Raw genomic sequence first — 20,246 nt, 5'->3', positions numbered from 1 at the left:
CACTCACCATCATCATCTAGTTCAAGTTTCTCCAGCATACCTTCGAATAAGCCGTAGACCTGTGGGAGAAAACAGGCAAGAAGTTGGGAGAGAGGAGCGCCGCAGCTGGTCAGCGCACAGCCAAAAAGACAAACAAACTTTGCAGTCAATTGGTGGTGAGCATCAGGCTGACGCCGACTCTCCCTCCCTGCAGCTGACAGCAGATCAGACCGACTGAGGAGAGGGGGGGGGGCCCCAGCAAGAGCAGGGCCGCTGAGCGGCGTCTATTGCCTCAAAGATACTGCCAAGTGCGCTAAATACAAGTAGACAACCTGACAAAGATATACAACTTCAGCGGCGCGTAATATTCTGAGCAAACACCCCCCCCTCTTGAGCAACACGCAGTGGATCGGTCCTGGTCTGCTTGGTGCAGCGGGGCCGCTGCAGTTCACAGAGACGTGTGCGTAAATTCAAACCCGGCACAACAAACCGTCTTTAGACGTCGTCCGACGCGTAAAAAAAAGTCAAAGGGAGCTCACCAAATGGAAAAGAGCGAAGGACGAGGCGGGTGGGAAAAGCAGGAAGCTCCGCGCTCTGACGACACGCCCCTCCACGCAGGACAACCTGGCTGCCTCACCATATTAGGAAATCCTTCCCGTTGCCTAGCAGCAAGAAGCTGGGGATGCCTCATCAAGCGTTCATTACTTGAAACAAAAACGACCCAGATCTACGAAGCATCTTCCCGATAGCGTAGCGATGACATCTTGTAACACAAAGTGGGTTAATTAGATCTCTTTCAGGTCTCAGCTGGATATATGCTGCGTCATGCTGCGAGATTAGCAAAGTCTGCTTGTTTTTCCGCCCGATGTGCTGCCAAGCACTTTCACAACAACCCTCTGCAGCAGGAGGGGCGGGGGCTGGGGGGTGCAAGCTTCCACACCTGCTTTGGGATGCTCCACAGTCTCCCCAGCGGTGCTCTGTAATGATGACACAGCGCTTCTCCAGCCAAAATCTCCCCCTGCACTGCACTCTCATAAATCAGATCCCGCTGCACCACTCCAGGCATGTGGCCTGCTTTGTACTACAGCAAGCCTCCAGGAGGCACACACCCATTCAGAGAATTGCACTTACAATGGAAAATGGCGAAAGGTGAATTATAACATAACATTGTGATCTTTTTTTTTTTTTGAGGTGGCAGAGAGGAACCACAAGTTCAGGCATTAATAGTTAAATACTGATTCACCTTGCGAATCCACCATCACAGCAGGCGGCTGGGTTGCGACAGCTTTTAAGATAAGTCTTTATTCTAAAGCCACAAGAGTCATCAGTAATTCCTCTTTAGCCAAAGGAGGTAGATATGAAATACTGTGTCAGACTGCCGGAATCTGATTATACCTTAAAGCTAACTCAGCCTGAGAAGATAAGAGAGCACATTGTAACTATTTTAAAGCATTGAACGTTTTCACATGTAGTCACACTGCGACATGTAGTTTTGACAACACGCCATGCAGTTTTATGACATAGAAAAACCCAAAGTATTCCAATAAATGCAAAAATAAAAATAAAGTCTGGGCTGCATCTGTATTCAGCAACCCTGCACAGAATCCCCAATTGCAAGAATTACAACCGCAAAAACTTTTGGGGTGTGTTTCTACCAATTCTTTGTGAAATAGTTTTAATGCAGAGTGTCTCTCCATTAGATTGTACTTTCAGCCAGTCTAACACATTGCCATTGACTGCATGTCTCAGACTAAATGGTTTCATTGCTGTATTATTCTGAGTTTAACTATATCCATCTTTCAATCAAATATGACTTCCTTCCTAGACTCTGCTAAAGAAAGGTATGCCCACAGCAGGAAGCTGCCACCACCATACGTCAGCATAGGGTTGATGTGTTCCGGGTGATGTACAGCATTAGGTTTGCTCATCTGAGCAAAGGCCTTCTGTCACAGGTATACTGTGTCCCCTTCATAGCTAGGGAAAAACTGTAAGCATAACATCTCATGACTGTTTGTCGTGCCATGACAAATTGTCACAAGGTGTCCTGTTTGTCAACAGATGTCTCTCGCTTGAACTGCTCTCAAGTAACAGAGCTTGAGATTTGCACTGGCAGATTTCACCACCACCACTGTCCAAGTAAACTTTTATGAGTCTGAGGAAAGAAGCGCATGAGTCATAGACAGGAAGCATTTAAGTCTGCTGTTGTGTATCCAAAAGGGAAAACGGTTAGAGTAAACATCCCATGACCCATGCAGGATAATTACTGCATTTATCTCACGCTGCTTTCTCCAAAACCGACAAAAGAGTCCTTGCCATCTGATTTTAGTTTTGGCCTTCGGGTGTCACAGATAATTACAAAATAATTCTGCTTCATAAAATAGATAAACGACAGACTTTGTGAAGTAATAATTTTACTTCACAAAGTCATTAGTCATTAGCATGACTCACATGTTGTGAGGTAGAGATGGGTGGCACAGGACTAGTTGATGGGATCGGGGGCTTGGTGTAGGGAAGGCTGAGGCGCTGTCCTGTGTCCGGGGGCGTGGACAGGGAGCGGGCTCGGGTACTGGGCTCCAGGCGTTCTGGGCTGGGGCCGCTTTGCTGCTGGGCCTCCTGGCTGAACACAGGTTGGCTCAATGCCTGGGTTGGAGTGGTGGGAGGTGTGGAGAGCCCAGAAGCTGCAGAAAGAGATAAGGTTCACGACAGATAAGTCATCTTATCTTTTCTTTCTTTACATTAGTACCCATTTTTTTTTCCTTTAAACAAAGCTGGCTGACAATGTAGACATGCATTTCAGATGTGCTGCCATTTTGACCAGGAAGGCCGTCAATTATCTAAATATTTTACCAAAGTAGGACTGCACCGATTTATCGACTAGCTGATTTACCTCAATTTTGGGCTCCACCTGCTTCACTTGCATGTGAAGCTGACATTATCCACCAATCTTATCTACCTCAGCAGAGGTCTAAAATAAACTACTCTCCTCTTCTGCTCTGAGAGAGGTTTGACTGATAGAACGGCCTACCAGGTTATTTCTACACTTTTGCAGTTAACAATAGTCACCCTGGTATTGCTAACTCAGCGATTTTCTTGCTATGTTTAGTGACAGAAACATAGCAGCCAGAAAACAGCAATCGGTGCTCCCCTATGCCTAGAAGAAATAAGAAAGACCTAATGCATAGGAATAGCACTCTTGTGAATGGCCATTTTCTTAAGCTATGACTTTTGTGGCTTACCGTCCATGAGGAAGGTGTCAATATTAGCTGGACATTTGTTCAGGCAGCAGTTTTTCACAGTACTGTGTAGATCACAACATGGGCATGACAAAAAAAAATTCTACCTTGAAAAAAACAAATCATGTCTCGTAACAGTTCTATCATTTGTTTTCATTATCTCTGAGCCAAAACTAATCAGAAGGAAACGACATAAACACTTGCAGGCTCAGAATGGACTTGGGTTAAAATGAGTATTTTATTATTTTTTTTTACAAATAAAGCATAATCTTCTGCAAAAGCAAGTCATAAATCTCTATTTGACCACAAGTTGGCGCTATTGGTGTATTTTCTGTCTCTAATATTTTACAACTGGTCTGATTAAGTTTTGTTTTTTAACAGAACCAATACATTTGACATACATTTTATGTCTGAACAATTGTTATCTCTGCTTTGGTCAACCTATCTGGTCAAAAGAAATGTTAAAATATTATTTGATTTAGTTTTTAATAAAACCCTTTTTTCCTCCCAAGTGTTTCCAAGATCTTCTTTATATACCCTTTTCTCCTGAATCACCATGTATTCACAACTGATTTCACATACCTCAATCTAATTGAGCAAAACTCAGACATTGTTAAATAGAAATATTTATGTTTTTTTAAATACAGTTTTAACACAGCTTTGGATGACAGATCTGGGTCAATATTAACTTTCTATTTTAAAACACTACTAATTTTATCAATACTAAAATTATTTTCGGTTTGGAAAATAACATTGTGCCACAACTATAATTGTTTCCGCTAACATTTTATTTTAGCAGAAATAAAGTGTTTATAATGTGCGTTCGCTAACTGATTACACAGCAATGTGTTTATGATGTAAAGCACTTTGAAATGCCTTGTAGCTGAAATGTGCTATACAAATAAAATTTGATTGATTGATTGATTGATTGAATGTTTTCCTTGAAGGCATCAATACTACTGTGTACTAGCAGCTGTTGAAACCTGCATCCTCCTGATTGTTTTCACTAAAATACTGCTTTAGGGAGTTCAAAGGACAGGTCATAAACAAATGCAAGTGAGTCCTGTAAAAAAAAAAAAAAAAAAAAAGGAAAAAAAAAAAGCGATCCATAATGGATTAACTGAGCATAAATCACGACAGGGGGAGATGTCGTTGAGAGAGCGGGTTTAAATTCCCATGTAACGGTCAGCTGTCTGTGACGCAGTGGGTTTGTCAGATTGGGGACGTTTATCACATGACAGCCTGCATGCTCTTTCACGTCAGGCCTGGTAAGCTTGTGTGGGGCGACATGCGACCCTCACGTTGCTACGGGTGCTCCCCCGTGACATATTTCTGAGACCTGACAATAAGCTACGATCTGGGCTACATGGTTCACATTACAATCTCTTAGCCCTGAATTTTGAAGGAGACTTTTATAATGAGAAAAGGTGACAAAGGGGAGTTTAAAAAAAAAAAAAAAAATTATGAAAGATATAAACGCTTTATAAACTTGGATTTTAATGAGTTCAGGCAGCATCTCAAATTTCTATATTGCAAAAGAGAGCAGCTTAAAATACTATTCAGACACAAACTTAAACATAATAATATTAAGTCGTGAAACATTTCAGTCAAAGCAGGCCCTGATTATTTTCCCCTTTAACACTATCTCTTGACATTTAGTTGGCGCTCAGCAGGGCTCTTTGGTGTGCCCAGCTTCCGCTGTGCAGCCGTCTTTTTTTAGCCACGCTGCTCAGGCACATTCCACAGGAGCAGATAACAGCAGGCCTGCAAGCCCTCTCATCTGTCTGAGTAATAGAGGACAGTTAGGCACCAGCAGGGAAATGGGACATGGATGCATTGCTGCAAAGACTTCATCTTGATCCAAAGCAAACAAACATCTAATTTAACTGTCAAGTTATCAAAGACGAGATCAATTCAGACACAACTAACTGTATAGAAAAACAAAAGAAGACCCAACAATGATTTTTAAGGTTGAAAAAAAAAAATTGAAATCAAACCAAGTCGTTATGCTTTAATGTTTGCTGTTAATTAAAACTAACAGTAAGGTATGCCTAATACAGATGAGCACATTATTTCAGCTTCTCAAACTTACGGAAAGTTAATCATTTCAGTGAGGGGAAAAAACCATTTGGATGCTTAGTAGCACTAGAAATAGTCATAAAACGAGATAATCATTGTGGTAGCAATTTACTGTTCTGACAATTATTTTCCAATTGAAGCAAATCAAATAGAAAAAAATTCTCAAATCATGTCCTTACAAAATAATATTCCTGAGCTTTTTTGACAATAAACAGCACAAGTAGTAACTTTAAAGCAATCACTGAATGTTATTGCCTTGAAGTTTTTAGTAGCTCCAATTTAAATCACAAAATCCAACTTGGTTGCAGTTTTGCCATGGTCTGTACCCACGCTGCATTAACATGTTTTAAAGCAACGATGTGTTAGTGTAACACCTATAAAAGTGGATCCTCTCAGCCCTTGAACAGTCTCGACTCTTGGAGCAATATGAAACTTACCATCTGAATTCAGTCCATTACTGGGGCAACTAAAGCTTCAGTCATTTATTTGTCACCCAGTGAGCAAACTCCTGCTGCAATGCTGCACTATGAACCTCAGCCATCCAAGAAGGATGGGGCAAAGATAGCAGGGCCTCATGTGGCTCATTTACTAATAATTTATCATGATATGTCAGCTACACTAAATCACTTCCCCATATTAAAATAAACATAAATATAAAAACAGTATCATAACGAGATTAATAATCACTTAAAAAACCAAAACAGTATTACTAAGAAGTACCAAGGCGCTTTCTGATAGGCCACAATTAATTTTCACAAGCAGAAGAAGAAATCCCAAAGGATGCTGTTCAGCAACAGGAGGAATGTGGGTTCTGATTCTGCAGTGTTGAGGCTCTGGATCAAAGGACTGAAGTAGTGTTGAGTCAAGAAGACAATATTTCTTGTCTTCTTTATAGATATTCATTACACAGAGTACACAATTTAAAGGTTTTATTTGTTGCAATTTCAATGATTATGGCTCACAGGTAAAGAACACCCAAAATTCAGAATCTCAGAAAACCAGAACATCACATTAGACCAATCGGTAATGGATGGTTCAAGCACAAATGTCAGGCTTCTGAAATGTACATATATTTCTAATCACTCAATGCTTGATTGGTTCTCATCTTGCAAAAATTAGTATATGCATAACCATGGCACAGTGGAAATCAGCCTGTGTCACGGCAAAGGTGCAGGGAAAGCCCAGAGTGCTTTGATAGGGGGCTTCAGGTCATCTACTTTACTGACTCTGTCACTCATCTTCCTAATGATGACCACCTATACATCTTATATGGGTCTCAGATTAGAAGAGTTTTGCTGGCCAATCAAGAACAGGAACACACCGGGCATTGAACCAGCTTCTGGTACCTTCGACAGTGTAGACAGGTGTCAACGCTTGCTGAAAAATAAAATTAGCAACTACTTCTGACTTGTCATCAGATGAAACCGTGAAGTTCTCTAGAATTTCCTAGTAGACAGCTACATTGACTGCAGACTTCAGAAAACACAGTGGACCAACACCAGCAGATGGCATGGCGTCCCAAACCATCATAGACTGTGCAAACTTCTCACTGGACTTTAAGCAATGAGGATTTGGTGCCCCTCTCCTCCTGGCTGAGCCAAAATAAAGCAAATAAGGGAGACTTTTCTGACTTCTCACACAGCTGTTCCATTGTTCTATTATGTTAAAGTAATCTGCAGCTGCAGCTGTGTCAGATTCTCTGATAATAGCAAAAGAACAACAGATCACAATGGATAAACATTTTGTTTTATTTTAATTAAGTAATCCATAAAGAATCCTTGTTAAGTTCAATGCTGAATATTTAAAGTGTCAAAATTTATGATATCACTTTATTAAATTTGTAGGGTGATAAAAATGTCAATTTTTGCAGATTTATTGGTCTGACCGGGTTTTATAAAGAGAACGTTGATCGTGACATTGGATTGAGGTGAAAAAATGTTTTATCCACAGATAACATTCCTGTGTTTGTTAAATCACAGAGTGTGCAAGACATTGTAGCCACTGTGATAAATATTTAATTAGAGGCATTTCATGATTTTCTGAAGTGAATCATCTGTTAATTTAGAGAACAGTAAGCTTTCGAAATGAGAGCATTCTTAGAAATCCTGTGCATCCCTACCACCTTGAATTAGACCTCTGCTTTCTGCCAGAAAGATACTGTTATCTTGTGACTTGGAAATGTTTCTTCTCTGAAAAGTACACAGGATTTGCAAAAATAGGCTGGATTTTGTCCTTGACTGAGTAATAATTCTATGAAAACGCATTCATAAAACTCCACAGTGATCATTGTCTGATGACATCCAGATGAGGTGACTTCTATGATACTGCCAATTAATGGCATTGGTAGTGAGACACCAGAAAACAGCCTCCACAAAACAAATGTATCAAGCCTCACTGAATATATTTGTCAAAAAAAGTTCCAGCAAAGTCTATTTTGCTTTGTTCATCTTCTCTTGAAGACCTTTGTTTTCCTTTGCCTAATTCTGCCTTGGAGCAATTCAAGGTGGAAAATCATCAAACGCCTAGAGAGATAAACCAACTCTGTTTCCCTACAACGACCATCAGGGCAGATCAAACAGCTGTGCAGAGTTTCCTCTGTCAGCAGCACTGGAAAAAGAGGATGGTGAGAACCACTTGCCAAAAGACCACTGGACTGTTCTGTTTATTCTTGAAATAAATATTAATCTGAAAGGATTCTAAGACATCTCATCCCTTTCCTTCGTAATTGCAGTTCAAAATCCCTGGAAATGTCAAAGAAAAAAAACTCTTCAAATGAATTAACGTCAAAGAAAAACTTCATTCCAAAGCTATGAGTTATTTGAGACCAGTTGATGTAGGAAACAATCTATGGGAGGTGATATTTCCCACATGTAGTTATATGAAAAATAAATTAGGACACCTCATTAACTATTTAGATTGTTTTTTTTTGTTTTCGTATCAATGTCTACTATTTTTGTTTAATCTCTTAAAGATGTTAAGACATCCTGTTATAACATCCTCCATGATGGTGGCTTGGCTGTACAAAACCAAAATGAGACACTTTGGAACATTTTCCCTGCTCCTCGCTTTCTGCTGTGAGATGTTTGAGCGGCTGTACAGCCCATTTCAAGTAATCCCAGAATATCTGTGGATATCTTGGCTTTGATTTTGCCAATCCAGGGCTTTCCATCTCTTAATTCTCAGCCAGAGCTTGGTGGATTAACTAGTACTTGTGTCAAGTCATTGTCATGCTGCAGAGATGGTCACTTTTTCCTCACAAACCCTCTGATACACCTTAAGACCTCAAGGTGGAATTTATGATGGTGAGCTGACCAGATCCTGCTGCAGTAAAGCATCTCTGAATCATGACACTTCCACCTTAATGATTTACGATAGATAGGAGTTTTTTCTGGAAAACTGGATTCGAAATCTGCCAAATATCTCTGTTTTGGTGTCCAAGTAATTAAGTTTCAAACTCATCTGTCCATAGAATTTCATTCCAGAAGTCCTGGACTTAGTCAATGTTCTCTCTGGCAAACGGCATTCTGGGTCTTGTGTTTTACTCAGAGAGCCAAAGTTCTCTCCCTGCAGAACTTCCACCGGAGTTTAACTTGCCTAGTCTCTTTCTGGTTGTACAACCAAGCGAGTTAATATCAACAGAGTTGATCATTCCTAATTTCACCATTTTCAAAAAATCTTTTAGGTACAAGTCTAGGATTCTTTTAATCTCATCATACACTCATGTGCACATGATGTGATATGCCTGTGTGCAATTTTAGCGATTTGAACCTGAAAATACAGTCACAGTATCTTTTGCCAAAACAAAAGCTGGAATTTGTGGTTTGCAAGCAATAGGTCCTTAAGTCAGTTTTCTATTATTATTTATACCACTTCTATTTTCCAAGTATCGTTCAAATTAACATTAAATATACAAATGTGCAAGAAAACAATGCAGGCTGCTTTACCCAAAAACATTTACTTCATCTCAATATGACAGCTTATACTCTATTTTAGCGACATGCTCCACATGGAGCAGCTATTCTGAACTCCCCACCGGATAACAGGACAGAAAAAAAAAAAAGTGACATTGAAGGGACATGAAGTAGAGTAGCTATAAATTACTCCGGTGCTAGAAAACGGATTAATTGATTTCAGTTTGCATTGTTCTATCAAAGTCATACAATGCTGGCTCTACGTAATATTCAATCTAAAAAACTACAAAAGGAACATTTAATATAAACTCTGCAGCAAAAAAACCGCTGACTGCCTGGACCGTGCACATACCCATAGCTCCATAAACTCGTGTCCCAGTACTGTGTTTGCTGATGCAGATGCATGGCGGCACGTGTGAAGTTAAAGATTAGCTGCGCCAGTGGTGCCTCAACTCTATGTGCTGCTATAATGGTGACCATGAACAGCATCCGTTACATATACAACCTGCAGCCCTGTTGTCTTTTCTAAATGGCGATAAGAGAGAGAAACTGAAGCAGGTTAGAGTGGTAAGAAGAAGAGGTTGGCTGTTACTATGTGTGAAAGTTATTTCAGCATTATTATTAAGATTGATCAGCATACAAAAAAACATGTTATACCTGTGTCAGAACAAACAAACAAAAGCTAATAAAAGGGTTAGACTGAGGCAAGCTTATTTTTTTATTTTTTTTTAGCTAAGTGTGAATCAAACAAGCAATCATTTGCATTACTCAAAGATAAAAAAAATTTACTTTCAAATGTTGCAACATTGAGTATAATCTGTGTGCATCTGTTCCTGTTGTGCATAAAAGTAGATTTGCAGATAATACTCAAAATAGTTTCCATAGAGATATTGATGTTGCTGGTTATTTTGTAGTGTGTAGCTCTCTACTCTGGTCCTTTCAGCTAATACAGTTCTTAGTCCCGATAATCTTGATTAAAAAACACAAAATAAAACAGAAACATCAATAGTTCAGCGCACAGATAAAGCATAACATAACAAAACGGAATTCGTTTGCACCAGTGAGTCCTTAAACCACATTAAGATATTGTAGCTCACTGCTGACTTACATTGCAGCAGTTCTACTGAGGCCAAATACAGCAGCATGACGGCAGACTTAGTTTAAGCTGAATGACAGCTTACAAAACTTTAACACATGAACAGCAACCCTGATGTTCAATGTTAAGAATACTTCATGCAAAATGTATTCTCATGACACGAGAGTCTCACTAAAACATGAAAAAAAGTGTCTTCCAAAGCTGGAAAACCTTTCATAAGTGAGACAAGTGAGGTGAGTGGAACGTTACCGGCCAGACACGATGCCTCGGACGGATGCCTCCCTTCTAGCCCATCCTGCTCTTTTCGTTTCTTGCTCTTCCTTAGGCTGCCAAACCGCTTCATGGAAAGCAGTGGATGGTTGGCTCAAAACTAAGTGTGGTCATGACCATCCGCATCACGATGGGAGCATACCCTCAAGACTTCCCCAAGTGAAAGTCACTCCATTTACTTTGTTTTTGTTCTGTTTGGTTGATCGTTGAGAATAAATCCAGATTAGTAAAAATGATGATTGATGGAATTAATTAGAGAAACTCTTCAACATGTAAGATGGCGTCAACAGCATATCAGAAGGAGGAAGAAACAGTAAGTGCTGAGCCAGCAGGAGGCAGTACGCAGGTCATGAATTCAAAATAAAAGACAAGAATGTGAAAGCTGCAAATTCCAGAGAGCCAGAGTGATGCTCGGATCAGGGTGCCTCTCCTTCTCTGTCAGAGGTGCTGGTGCTGTAAATTGTCAGGTGCAGCTGTGGGTGGCATCTCTCTAATATAGCAAGTCGCTCCACTGCTGTAAAAGGAGGCGAGTCCACACAAGAATCCCTGCCGATTGGCTGAAGCGGGCCGTCTCCCCGCCCTCCCTCTTCCTCACAGAGTAAATTCAGCACAGGAACATCTGCTTCGCTCAGTCATCACGTGAGGTCACTTCGTCAGGCTGCTTCTAGGGGTAAACGCATTCATCTGATCTTGCAGGTTAACACAATGCGGTTGCACAGCTCGGGGACAGTTGTGCGGTTCGGTGTCTGTAACCTGACCTTTAAGAGTGCTGAGACCAGCCCCCCTGTCAGATGACGGCAGCAGGACATCCCATGCTCTGTCAGCTGATCAGAAAGCTGCAGTTCAATATTAGTGCCCTCTCCTACCCTCGACTGATGCCCCCCAACTGCTCATAATAGTTCAAACTGGGCAAGTATAGATTTCAATTAACATGTTATGCAAGGGGTATAACATGTTATACCCCTTGTTATGCAAAGTCATGTTGAGCTTCAATATGACTTTGGAGCTCAAATCAAATCAGTGATTATGTTCTTAGGTTTTTAATACACTCCTAGTAAATATGAAAACTATCCAGATATTAAATCCACAAGAAAAGTAATGTTTCATTGTGGGAGAGATTTCTCCTCAGCTAAAAGAAACATAATAATACCTTGTAAGGACTGACGTGCAAGAGTGAAGAAGGTCAAAGATACCCAGCTGCTTTATTTACTGACAACAAAAAGCACATTGGCAACCAAAAGGGAGAGAGAAGGTGTGGGGGGGAAACTGTACATGGCTGTGAAGGGAACTCCTGAGAGTCTGGTCACTTCCAGATAAGGCGATGGAAGAGTAACAGCAGCAAGAGGCTGACAATGTCCAGGCAACAGGGAAAACATATTAGGAAACAGACCAGAATGGGGGCAACATTCTGGTCATATATGAATATGACCAGAATATGATATGATATGAATATGATACAAACATATCAAAGACAAGACTGTTGTCTGTTCAGTGGCATGTGAAAAAGATGCAAACTCTGGAGATTGGAAAAAAAAATCTTCTGTGGTGTTAAGGAGGTACCATAGCAATCTGGAGAGAGAACTTATGAATGTGACTTTGCTATCAGCACCCCCTTGTGGTGACAGCTAAGCATCAACAGAAACTTCCACTTGATTTTCAATGACTTGGAAAAGAATTTCTTGAGCATTTTGCCTTGTTACAAACACAAGTGACAATCCATTATTGGGATGTTGTAGGGTAGGCTGAAACAAAGTAGTGAATAATTATGAGGCAGGAGGGAAAGGAAACATGTTTTAAGTGTGCCAGGGTGTTATATACTGCCTCACTTTACCCTGGTACCTCTAAATAAATCAAAAGTTAAACCAAATGTAAACAGAAACCATCTAAATAGAAACTAGCATCCCACTTTTTTGTTTTATCTTAGAATAAATCCAGCTGTTCTGTGAAGGGCCCAGAACAGGGAAGACAGCAATCAGCTTAGGAAGAAGGCTGTGGAGAAGTTTAAAACCCCAAACTTTGAACCTCACCGTTCTATCCATCATCTGGAAATGGAAAATGTTTGGTAGAGTGTAAAACCTCCCAAAAAATGACACCTGAACTAACCAGTCAGGCAAGGAGAGGTTTGGTCATGGAAGGAGGCGGAGGGCCGACGGTAACATGAGGTCCAGGAGAAATGTACAACTCAGACAGGAGAATCTGTTGCTACAACAACTACTACTTACTTTATAAATCTGCCATTTACAAAACAGTAGAAAGAAAAAAGGCTATTATTGTAGAAAAGCCATGAGATGACCAGTTTGGAAGCACAAAAGTTAAAAACTTAAGCCGGGGACAAAGCTAAGGTGAAAGAAGACAATCAGGTCGCATAAAACCATGACTAAACTCTTCAGCCAACAAGCAAAAATGCTGTGTGGTTCAAAACATCTAACAAGAAAAATCCTCATGAAATAATCTCTTTGGTGAAACTGGGTGATGGCAGCATCATGATGGGGGAAGACAGTTAAGCTGATTAGACATTTCACAGAGATAAGAGACTCAAATTTCAATTTCTAGCATAGTCTGTAGAGACAAATGGCAAAAGACTTGTTTGTACCTCCAACTGCGCTAAACGTCTGCAATTCACTCAGGGAGCCAGAGTACAAATACACACCACATTTCTCAGATTTTTAAATCAGAAAAATATTGCAATCATGCACATCATGGTTACACACTACTTCCTGTTGATCCATCACACAAAACTGCAGTGAAATGCACTGAAGTTTGTGGCTGTAAACTAACAAAACGTGGAAGAATTTCAGGGGTGTGAATAGTTCTTCAAAGCAATGAAGAGAGACATTTTGAAATGAGCACTCAATCGGTCTTTAACATTCAGTTTAAATCTCGCTTTCCACTGATCATTCAGAGATTAAGCTGCGTCTCAAAGCAAATCACACCAATAAACCCAAGCTGGTCCCTTTGGAAGAGTGAATCAGCTGCAGTGTGTTCTTGTTGTGTTTACTTATTTATTTTTCTTTTGGTTTGCTTTACGATCGATGCCGTTCTCCAGAGGAAGCTGTGCATGATAAGGTTTGGCCCGAGCTGAGATGTTCCACCAGCCTCTGCCAAACTGACCCTCTGCGAGGAAACACAGAAGAATGGGTTCATGCGCGCGCCAAAAAAACGCATGACTCATTCGTGTAGCTTTTTGATGAAGCTTCCAGCAGGGCTGTTTCCATGAAGACAAGGCTGTTAACTGTTATGTAACGATAAACCCGCAAATGCATGGAGACACGAAAGCTTAAAGTCTGCCAGTTAGGGCTGTGCTTCATAAAGCAGGGCCTTGTTCTACCTACTTGGTCTCATTTCTCCCTGCTTTTTGATTATGCCCTAATGAGCTGCAGTTGTAGCTGGTGAATGCACTTTGGCAGGCCTCCAATGGTTCAGATGCCAAACTTCATAAAACAAACTGGCCTTCAAACAGCAAAGACAACCAATTCCTTTTTCCTAGAGAAAAACTGTTGATGACAATAACACGGAAAATATCTCCACAGGTAATCCGTCATGAGATGGCTTAGCTGCAGAGCACCACAGTGAAAAGAAGTTTTTATTCTTCTTCTTCGAGGTGGACGTTTCCTCTTTCAAGTCTGTCACAATGTCAAGCAGTGTAGAGTAGACAAAGGCAGGCATGTTCTGTATAACCTCAATCGCAAGCAGCACAGGGCCCTGGATGTGGCTTTAGAAAACCAGTGCAGAAAACCCAAATAATGTGACATACATTTCCCCACTTGAGTTGAACTTCCTTTTCACTGCTCTTTCTCCTTTATGAAATCAGTGTTTTGCTTTCAGAGTTATAGAGAAAAAAATGCATCATTTAATGGACAAACGGACCCTTCATTACGATTGTGACTTATCCACTTACCTCTTCTGGTTCTTGAGAAAATTTTGATGCTCGTCGATGTGGAATTGGACCGGAAGATTCCACTGAAGCTGAGGCGATGGGGGGACTTGGGCGAGGCGTTCTGATGGGAGGGATAGGGGAAAATGGTTTTGGGTGACGTTGAAGCGGCCTTTGATGCCACCGGAGCGGAGTGGGGCGTTGAGGGGTTGCTGGACGGGTTTTTTGCCGAAACCCCTTTTGTGGGGCTGGCTGAACGGATAAGACGATCCCCCTGAGAGACAATAAAAGAAGAGACAGCTTTATTCTCCAGCACTTAAGTGAATGTGTGGTTCATTATGAGTGAGAGGCTGCAGAGCTGCTCGGTACAGAAACAGCAAAGTAAAGGACGAAAGTGAAGAAAGCAAGAGTCAGGAAAAGATTTATTGTGAAACAAGGTCTGCTGATGGCACATTTTGAGTAACTTCTCCTTTTTATACAGGCTTTGTTTAGACAGCTACACTCTAACAGCTAATGGTGCCTCATAAAAAGCTGTGTACAAATCTGAGTCCCATGTGAAACCTGTAATAAAGCCCAGATTCACAGATTGTGAAAGAGGTAGTCTTAAGCACTGTAGACACTGGATGCAAATATTACTACTGACATATACACACATGCACAAAGTAACACTGGTCTGTCAGCCTGTTGTAAAAGGTAAGTAATTAATTGCAAAATAAATAGAAACAAGCTTGAAAATTTGATTATCATTTTTTGAAGGACAATTTTGTTTAGTCTATTTTATTGATGATTTTGGTTGCATGTGGTTTTTATTCCTGTTTTCATTTATGTTTTTGTCAATAAAATAAAGTGATGTTTGTGCAGAAACTTAAGAAAATAAAACTTATATATATATATATATTTTAAATGTGATGAAGTGTTCATGAAAAAAGAGAAATTGTGCTTTAGAAGAGCCTAAAGGTTTTGGTTCATCAGAACCCAGATCTGTTTACTTGAGCTCATATCGAACTATCTGAATATCTAATAAACCCCATCTTAACAGAGTTTTGTTTATAGTTTAACTTTATTCGGTAAAAATGAGTTCAGTTTCTGTCTATTTTGAGAAACTATGTTTGGTAACGCTGGTTTGCAGTGTACTTGAGACTTTCCATTCAGCACAAAAAACATAATTATGTCTATCTTTATTGTAGTGCTGTCTGGTGACCAGAGGGTAAAAAAAAAATAAAATAGAGACTTAGGGGTATGTTGGTATTTGCAAAACACTGAAGCTGTGATATACTTGTAGTAATAACTCTGAACGAATACTGCACACTTGTTGGTAAAATAAGATAGACTAATGAAAGATTTACAGCACCTGCAAGGCTGACTTTTGTCATTTCACTTTATACACATAAACATATTTTCTTTCAAGCTAATATTATCTCTCCTGCAGCTGAGGGCAGACAGAATAAGCTAAGATCTACTCTCTAATCTGTAAACAGGCTCTGCTTGACTTTGAGCAACCAGACAGACATAACATCCAAGTAAAACCCTTCTTTAAGCTGCCTCCTGTAGATATGACTTGGAAATAACCATGGAAAAACTGAAGTCAGGACAAAAGGCCAACAAGATGAAGGTGATGGCACACTTACGTTTATCAGGCACCGATAATCACATTGCATTCATCTGATCAGACTTAGAACTAATCAAAGTGATGTCCTTCACTTTATCAAAGGAGCACTAAAAGATGGCCATCTTCTCTCAGTGAAGACTCCATCTTGTTTATATGTGGCCTTTTCGAATTTCTTCATTTTAAATCTGTGTCTATTGTCTCCATGTAGACGTGAAAAGCAGTGTGCACGTACACAAAGGCGTTTCTTAAAATATGACAACTATTATAACATAGAATGCAATGCACTGTGATGTGAGTGTATTGTTGGGAGTTTTTCTTGGCTTTGTCTTTGTTGCACAGAGATTTCTTTTGATTGTGTTAATCTCTTTTTGGCATTTTCCTCTGCGGCGCAAGAAATAATAATGTTACTATTAATATCATTAAACTGTTCAATTTTCCTAAGCTAGTACGACTCATAGCCTCGGTTTCCTGCTCTAGGCCGACAGCATTGACACACTCCAGCTGATGTTCTGCAACTGTTAGGTGCATCTTTGGTCAAACACACCTGAATCAAATGATTAGGTCTTTAGTAGAACTTTGGACAGCTTGACTGCACACTGAGGTGATAACTCATCCATCTGAGTCAGGGGTGTTGGACTAGGGACACATCTAAAAGTGGCAGGACAAAGGCCCGTCAGGAGCGGAGCTTGACACCCTTGTGGGAGGTTCAACTAGTTGTGCAGTCAGAGATGGTATTCTGTGTACCTAAAATGTATTGAGTGGCGATTTCAGCAACTGTTTAATTTGTATCTCGACTTATTTTTCGCCAGCCTTTGAAACCAAAAAGGCATTTTCTCCAACAAAATTGTATTGTATTTTTTTAAGGCCGACTTCCAGTAAACTTCAGAGATTTTTATCCCAGTAAATCAGCAGTTTCTGAAAAATTCAGACGAGCCCTTCTGGCACCAACAACTGTGACACATTCACAATCACTTAATCACCTTTCTTCCTCATTCTCATGCTCTGGTGGAACTTCAAACCACATTCACTACTTCTGCGTGCCTAAATTTTATTGGGCGAATGTCTATTTGGGTAATCAAGCTATTGAACTAAAAAAAATGGCTGAATTGTCGATACTTAAAAAAAAAAAACAGCACTCTAATTCAACAATAGAGTTAAACTGTATCAACATTATATTTCAGTCTAGCTCTTTTTTTTAAGTTTTCCTTCACAAGGTCAATAACACATAACCAGATGGAGAAACCCTTCACTATTTGCCGCATAGAGACCAAAACAACACATGAGAAGTGGAAGCCAGTCGACCAGGAGACAGAGAGCGCCTCCTCCTCCTCCTACCACTGCCTCCTGCCTGCACTAAATGAACCAACAACAACTCTTTAACCATGTGTTGGCCCTGATACACTGGCACATTAAAATACTCAAGTGGGGAGGAATGTCTTTACTGCAAACAATATAATGCAACATTAACATTTTGATGCGGTATGTGGGGGAAAAAAAAACTTTTAATGAAACTGGTATTATTGCAGGAAATAAACATGATAGTTTAAGAATATTTTTGACAAAGTAAATTGAAGGAAGGGCAGTTTTGTTATGTTTGTTTGCTTCATGGGCACATTTCAGCCTGGCCCAATCTTTTGGCAAACTGGAGGAATGAGAAAGCACACACCCATCTTTCCTATTTGCCAACAAATCTCAATCTCATCTTGCGCAAGAACTTGTTAAAGCAAGCAAACCAGCCATCAGGGTTTTGCCTTGAAAATATTCAGCACTCATCAAATACAAGCCAGCACAGAGTTCTATCTCTGCTGCACAAATATTCACTGTACTTGCATCTTCAGGTACAGCAAATGGTCATTCTCATAATAAATAGAAGCAGACAGCATGGATGGGGCTGCTTTTTGTTTACCAAAAAAAAAAAAAAAAAAATCAATGTGCTGCATGCGCTCGAGCTGCGCCTGGATACTGTGGGCGTGATGTTACTGTAAGCCAAAGTGAGTTGGCAGAAAAAGAAGACGACCTAGTGTAATATCCTGCTCTTCCAAATCCATGTTAATTTGTTCAAAACCAAACAAACACATCAAAACAGACGCCATAAATCATAGGCGGGGGAGGGCAAGAAAAGTGCAAGCTTGAGCAAACAAACAGTTGGAAAGTAATTTACAAAGTGTGTCAGAAACAGGATTAAATGTACCTTCTGAAGGTCACTTTTGGTTGAGGCACTGGTCTCCACTTTAGGGGCAGTAAAATCACCAAAGTCCTGCACAAAGCAGAGATTTGTGTGTCAGCTTCCTGAAAATACAGCAGAGTAAATAAAGTGCATGTCTAAGCATGTAACATGATGTGCTCATTGGTAACACAGCCTGTTTTTCTACAGAATAGATCAAGACCTGAGGGTGGAGTGTCTGCAAAAATGCAAAGGATTAGGTTTTACTCTCCTTAGCTGAGGCAAAGAAGCAGCTTTGTTACAAAGTTTTAACTGGCAGGCAATTACAAGTTGTTTTCTTTTATACTTTGTCCAACTTGAGGGTGGAAAAGTTCACACAGCACTGCATAATTCCAATATGTTGCATCTGAGTGTCACATTCATAACATTACAACACGCTGGAATGTTTTCCGCTTCAGCACCAGACAAGTGCAAATAGTTTAAAAAAAAAAAAGAAAAAAAATTAACTACGATGACTTCTGCTTATCCTCACAGTCTGAGATAGCAACTGTAAAAACCGATAAGTAATATCTGTGTACCAACCTCGGCTGATAAAATGAATATAAACAAAGTCTGCAGGTATCATTGGTCATAGTGTATATGCTCTAAACTAGAGAAGAAGATGTATAAAAAAATAAACCTTCAATTAAAGTAACCTTTAGTGTTCTTGTTTTGGGAACTATGTTTTTTTATCATCAGAAAATGACATAAAAAATAACAAGGGATTATTTCATTTTTGAGGGGACTGGAGGGTTTGTATTCAATAGCGATGAAGAATTAAATTTTTTATGCATTTGTTTTTATATTTCAAATAATAACACCAAATCACCAACAAGGAGAGGAGCATTTCCAGACAACCTGTACACAACTTAAAAGTATAATTCTTCACCCCGGAACGTCACTGCCCATGTATGGCAGAGAAGAGCGTTGTTTTGTTTTGTTTTTTGTTTTTTTTACATAGGGCTCAAATGTTAACTGTCGCTGTGCTAAAAACTAGCCATTTTTTTCTCCTCTCCTTTTGATTTTGATGTGGTATATTTTTTTTTAAAAAAATTATGTGACACATGAAAAAAAAATCTAATTAAAATTGATCTCAAATTAAAACTTCATTTCTAATAATCCGTTTTGAAATACAAAAAAAAAGTTAGTATTTCAAATTAATATATTGTATTTTTTGTATTCCGACGACCGCATTCAAAACTCTAAAACAAGCTCGGATAGGTTTCCTCATCGCGCTCCGGAAAATTCCATGCATGCTTGGGAAAGAGCAAAAACATTTTAAAAAAAACAACCTGCATTTTATTATTATTCGCACATGTAAACAATTGAAGCTCCACAGTGGGAGTTGCCTGCAGTGACGTCACAAATAAATGCTTGCAGTTGCAGTTCAACCTGCAAGTTAGAAACGCTTTAATGAAATGCAGCAATGTTTCTGCACACACTGAGGCGACGTTTTGCACACACATTAGAAACATGTTCAGTGAAAGCAAGTCAACCGATGAACTTGGTAGACGTTGCTCAGAGGAGGCGGAAAGCAGCTGGGGAAAAAAAAAAAAGCACAACACCTAAAAGTTCATTTTAAAAAAACTTCATTGAAACCATATTTTTTTTGAAAAATAGCAATAAAAACAAACTGGCTAATACTCCGCCGACTTACTGGCATGTTAATCCGGAGACCTTTCTTCTTTTTTGGCATTTTCTTTGAGCTCGCCTTGCTGGACTCCATCAACGTGCTTCCCATTTTCTTCTCGTTTTTAAAAAAGCAAAACAACAACAACAACAAAAAATGTGTGATAAACGTCCAAAACTGAGTAACCGACTGGTTTTCGACAACCGAGCCTCAGTCAGCCGTGCCCGCTTTGATTTCAGCTGCCCCCTCTGCTCTCTACTACACCAAGCGAGGCTCGTGCACCCGGAAGTAGGCTCGGCTGCGAGAAAAAGAGGCAGGGCGCACCTCATACGCCACATTGTTTACAGGTGTTCTGGTGAAAT

General features: G+C 39.9%; 1 protein-coding gene across 5 annotated transcripts in view; it reads right to left on the bottom strand.

Moving 5' to 3' along the window:
* The window catches only part of LOC129361938 (5'-AMP-activated protein kinase subunit gamma-2-like), a 31,686-nt gene that overhangs the window by 8,918 nt on the left and 2,522 nt on the right, over nucleotides 1–20,246 (bottom strand). The window contains exons 1-5 of one of the 5 annotated variants that reach the window (XR_008606178.1): nucleotides 19,912–20,244; nucleotides 18,243–18,308; nucleotides 14,467–14,716; nucleotides 2,428–2,657; nucleotides 8–59 (exon numbers count right to left, since the gene is read on the bottom strand). Coding sequence is in view for 4 of the 5 variants with exons in the window: in XM_055033188.1 (XP_054889163.1) it covers nucleotides 8–59; nucleotides 2,428–2,657; nucleotides 14,467–14,716; nucleotides 18,243–18,308; nucleotides 19,912–19,995 (682 nt within the window). In the remaining variant the exon portion in view is untranslated. The other 4 variants (XM_055033188.1, XM_055033187.1, XM_055033189.1 and 1 more) reach the window with 4 other exon arrangements.

The sequence above is a fragment of the Poeciliopsis prolifica genome, unplaced genomic scaffold (genome assembly GCF_027474105.1).
Source record: "Poeciliopsis prolifica strain line A6 unplaced genomic scaffold, Auburn_PproV2 SCAFFOLD008, whole genome shotgun sequence".
NCBI lineage: Eukaryota > Metazoa > Chordata > Actinopteri > Cyprinodontiformes > Poeciliidae > Poeciliopsis > Poeciliopsis prolifica.
This window is presented reverse-complemented; position numbering and strand designations above follow the sequence as displayed.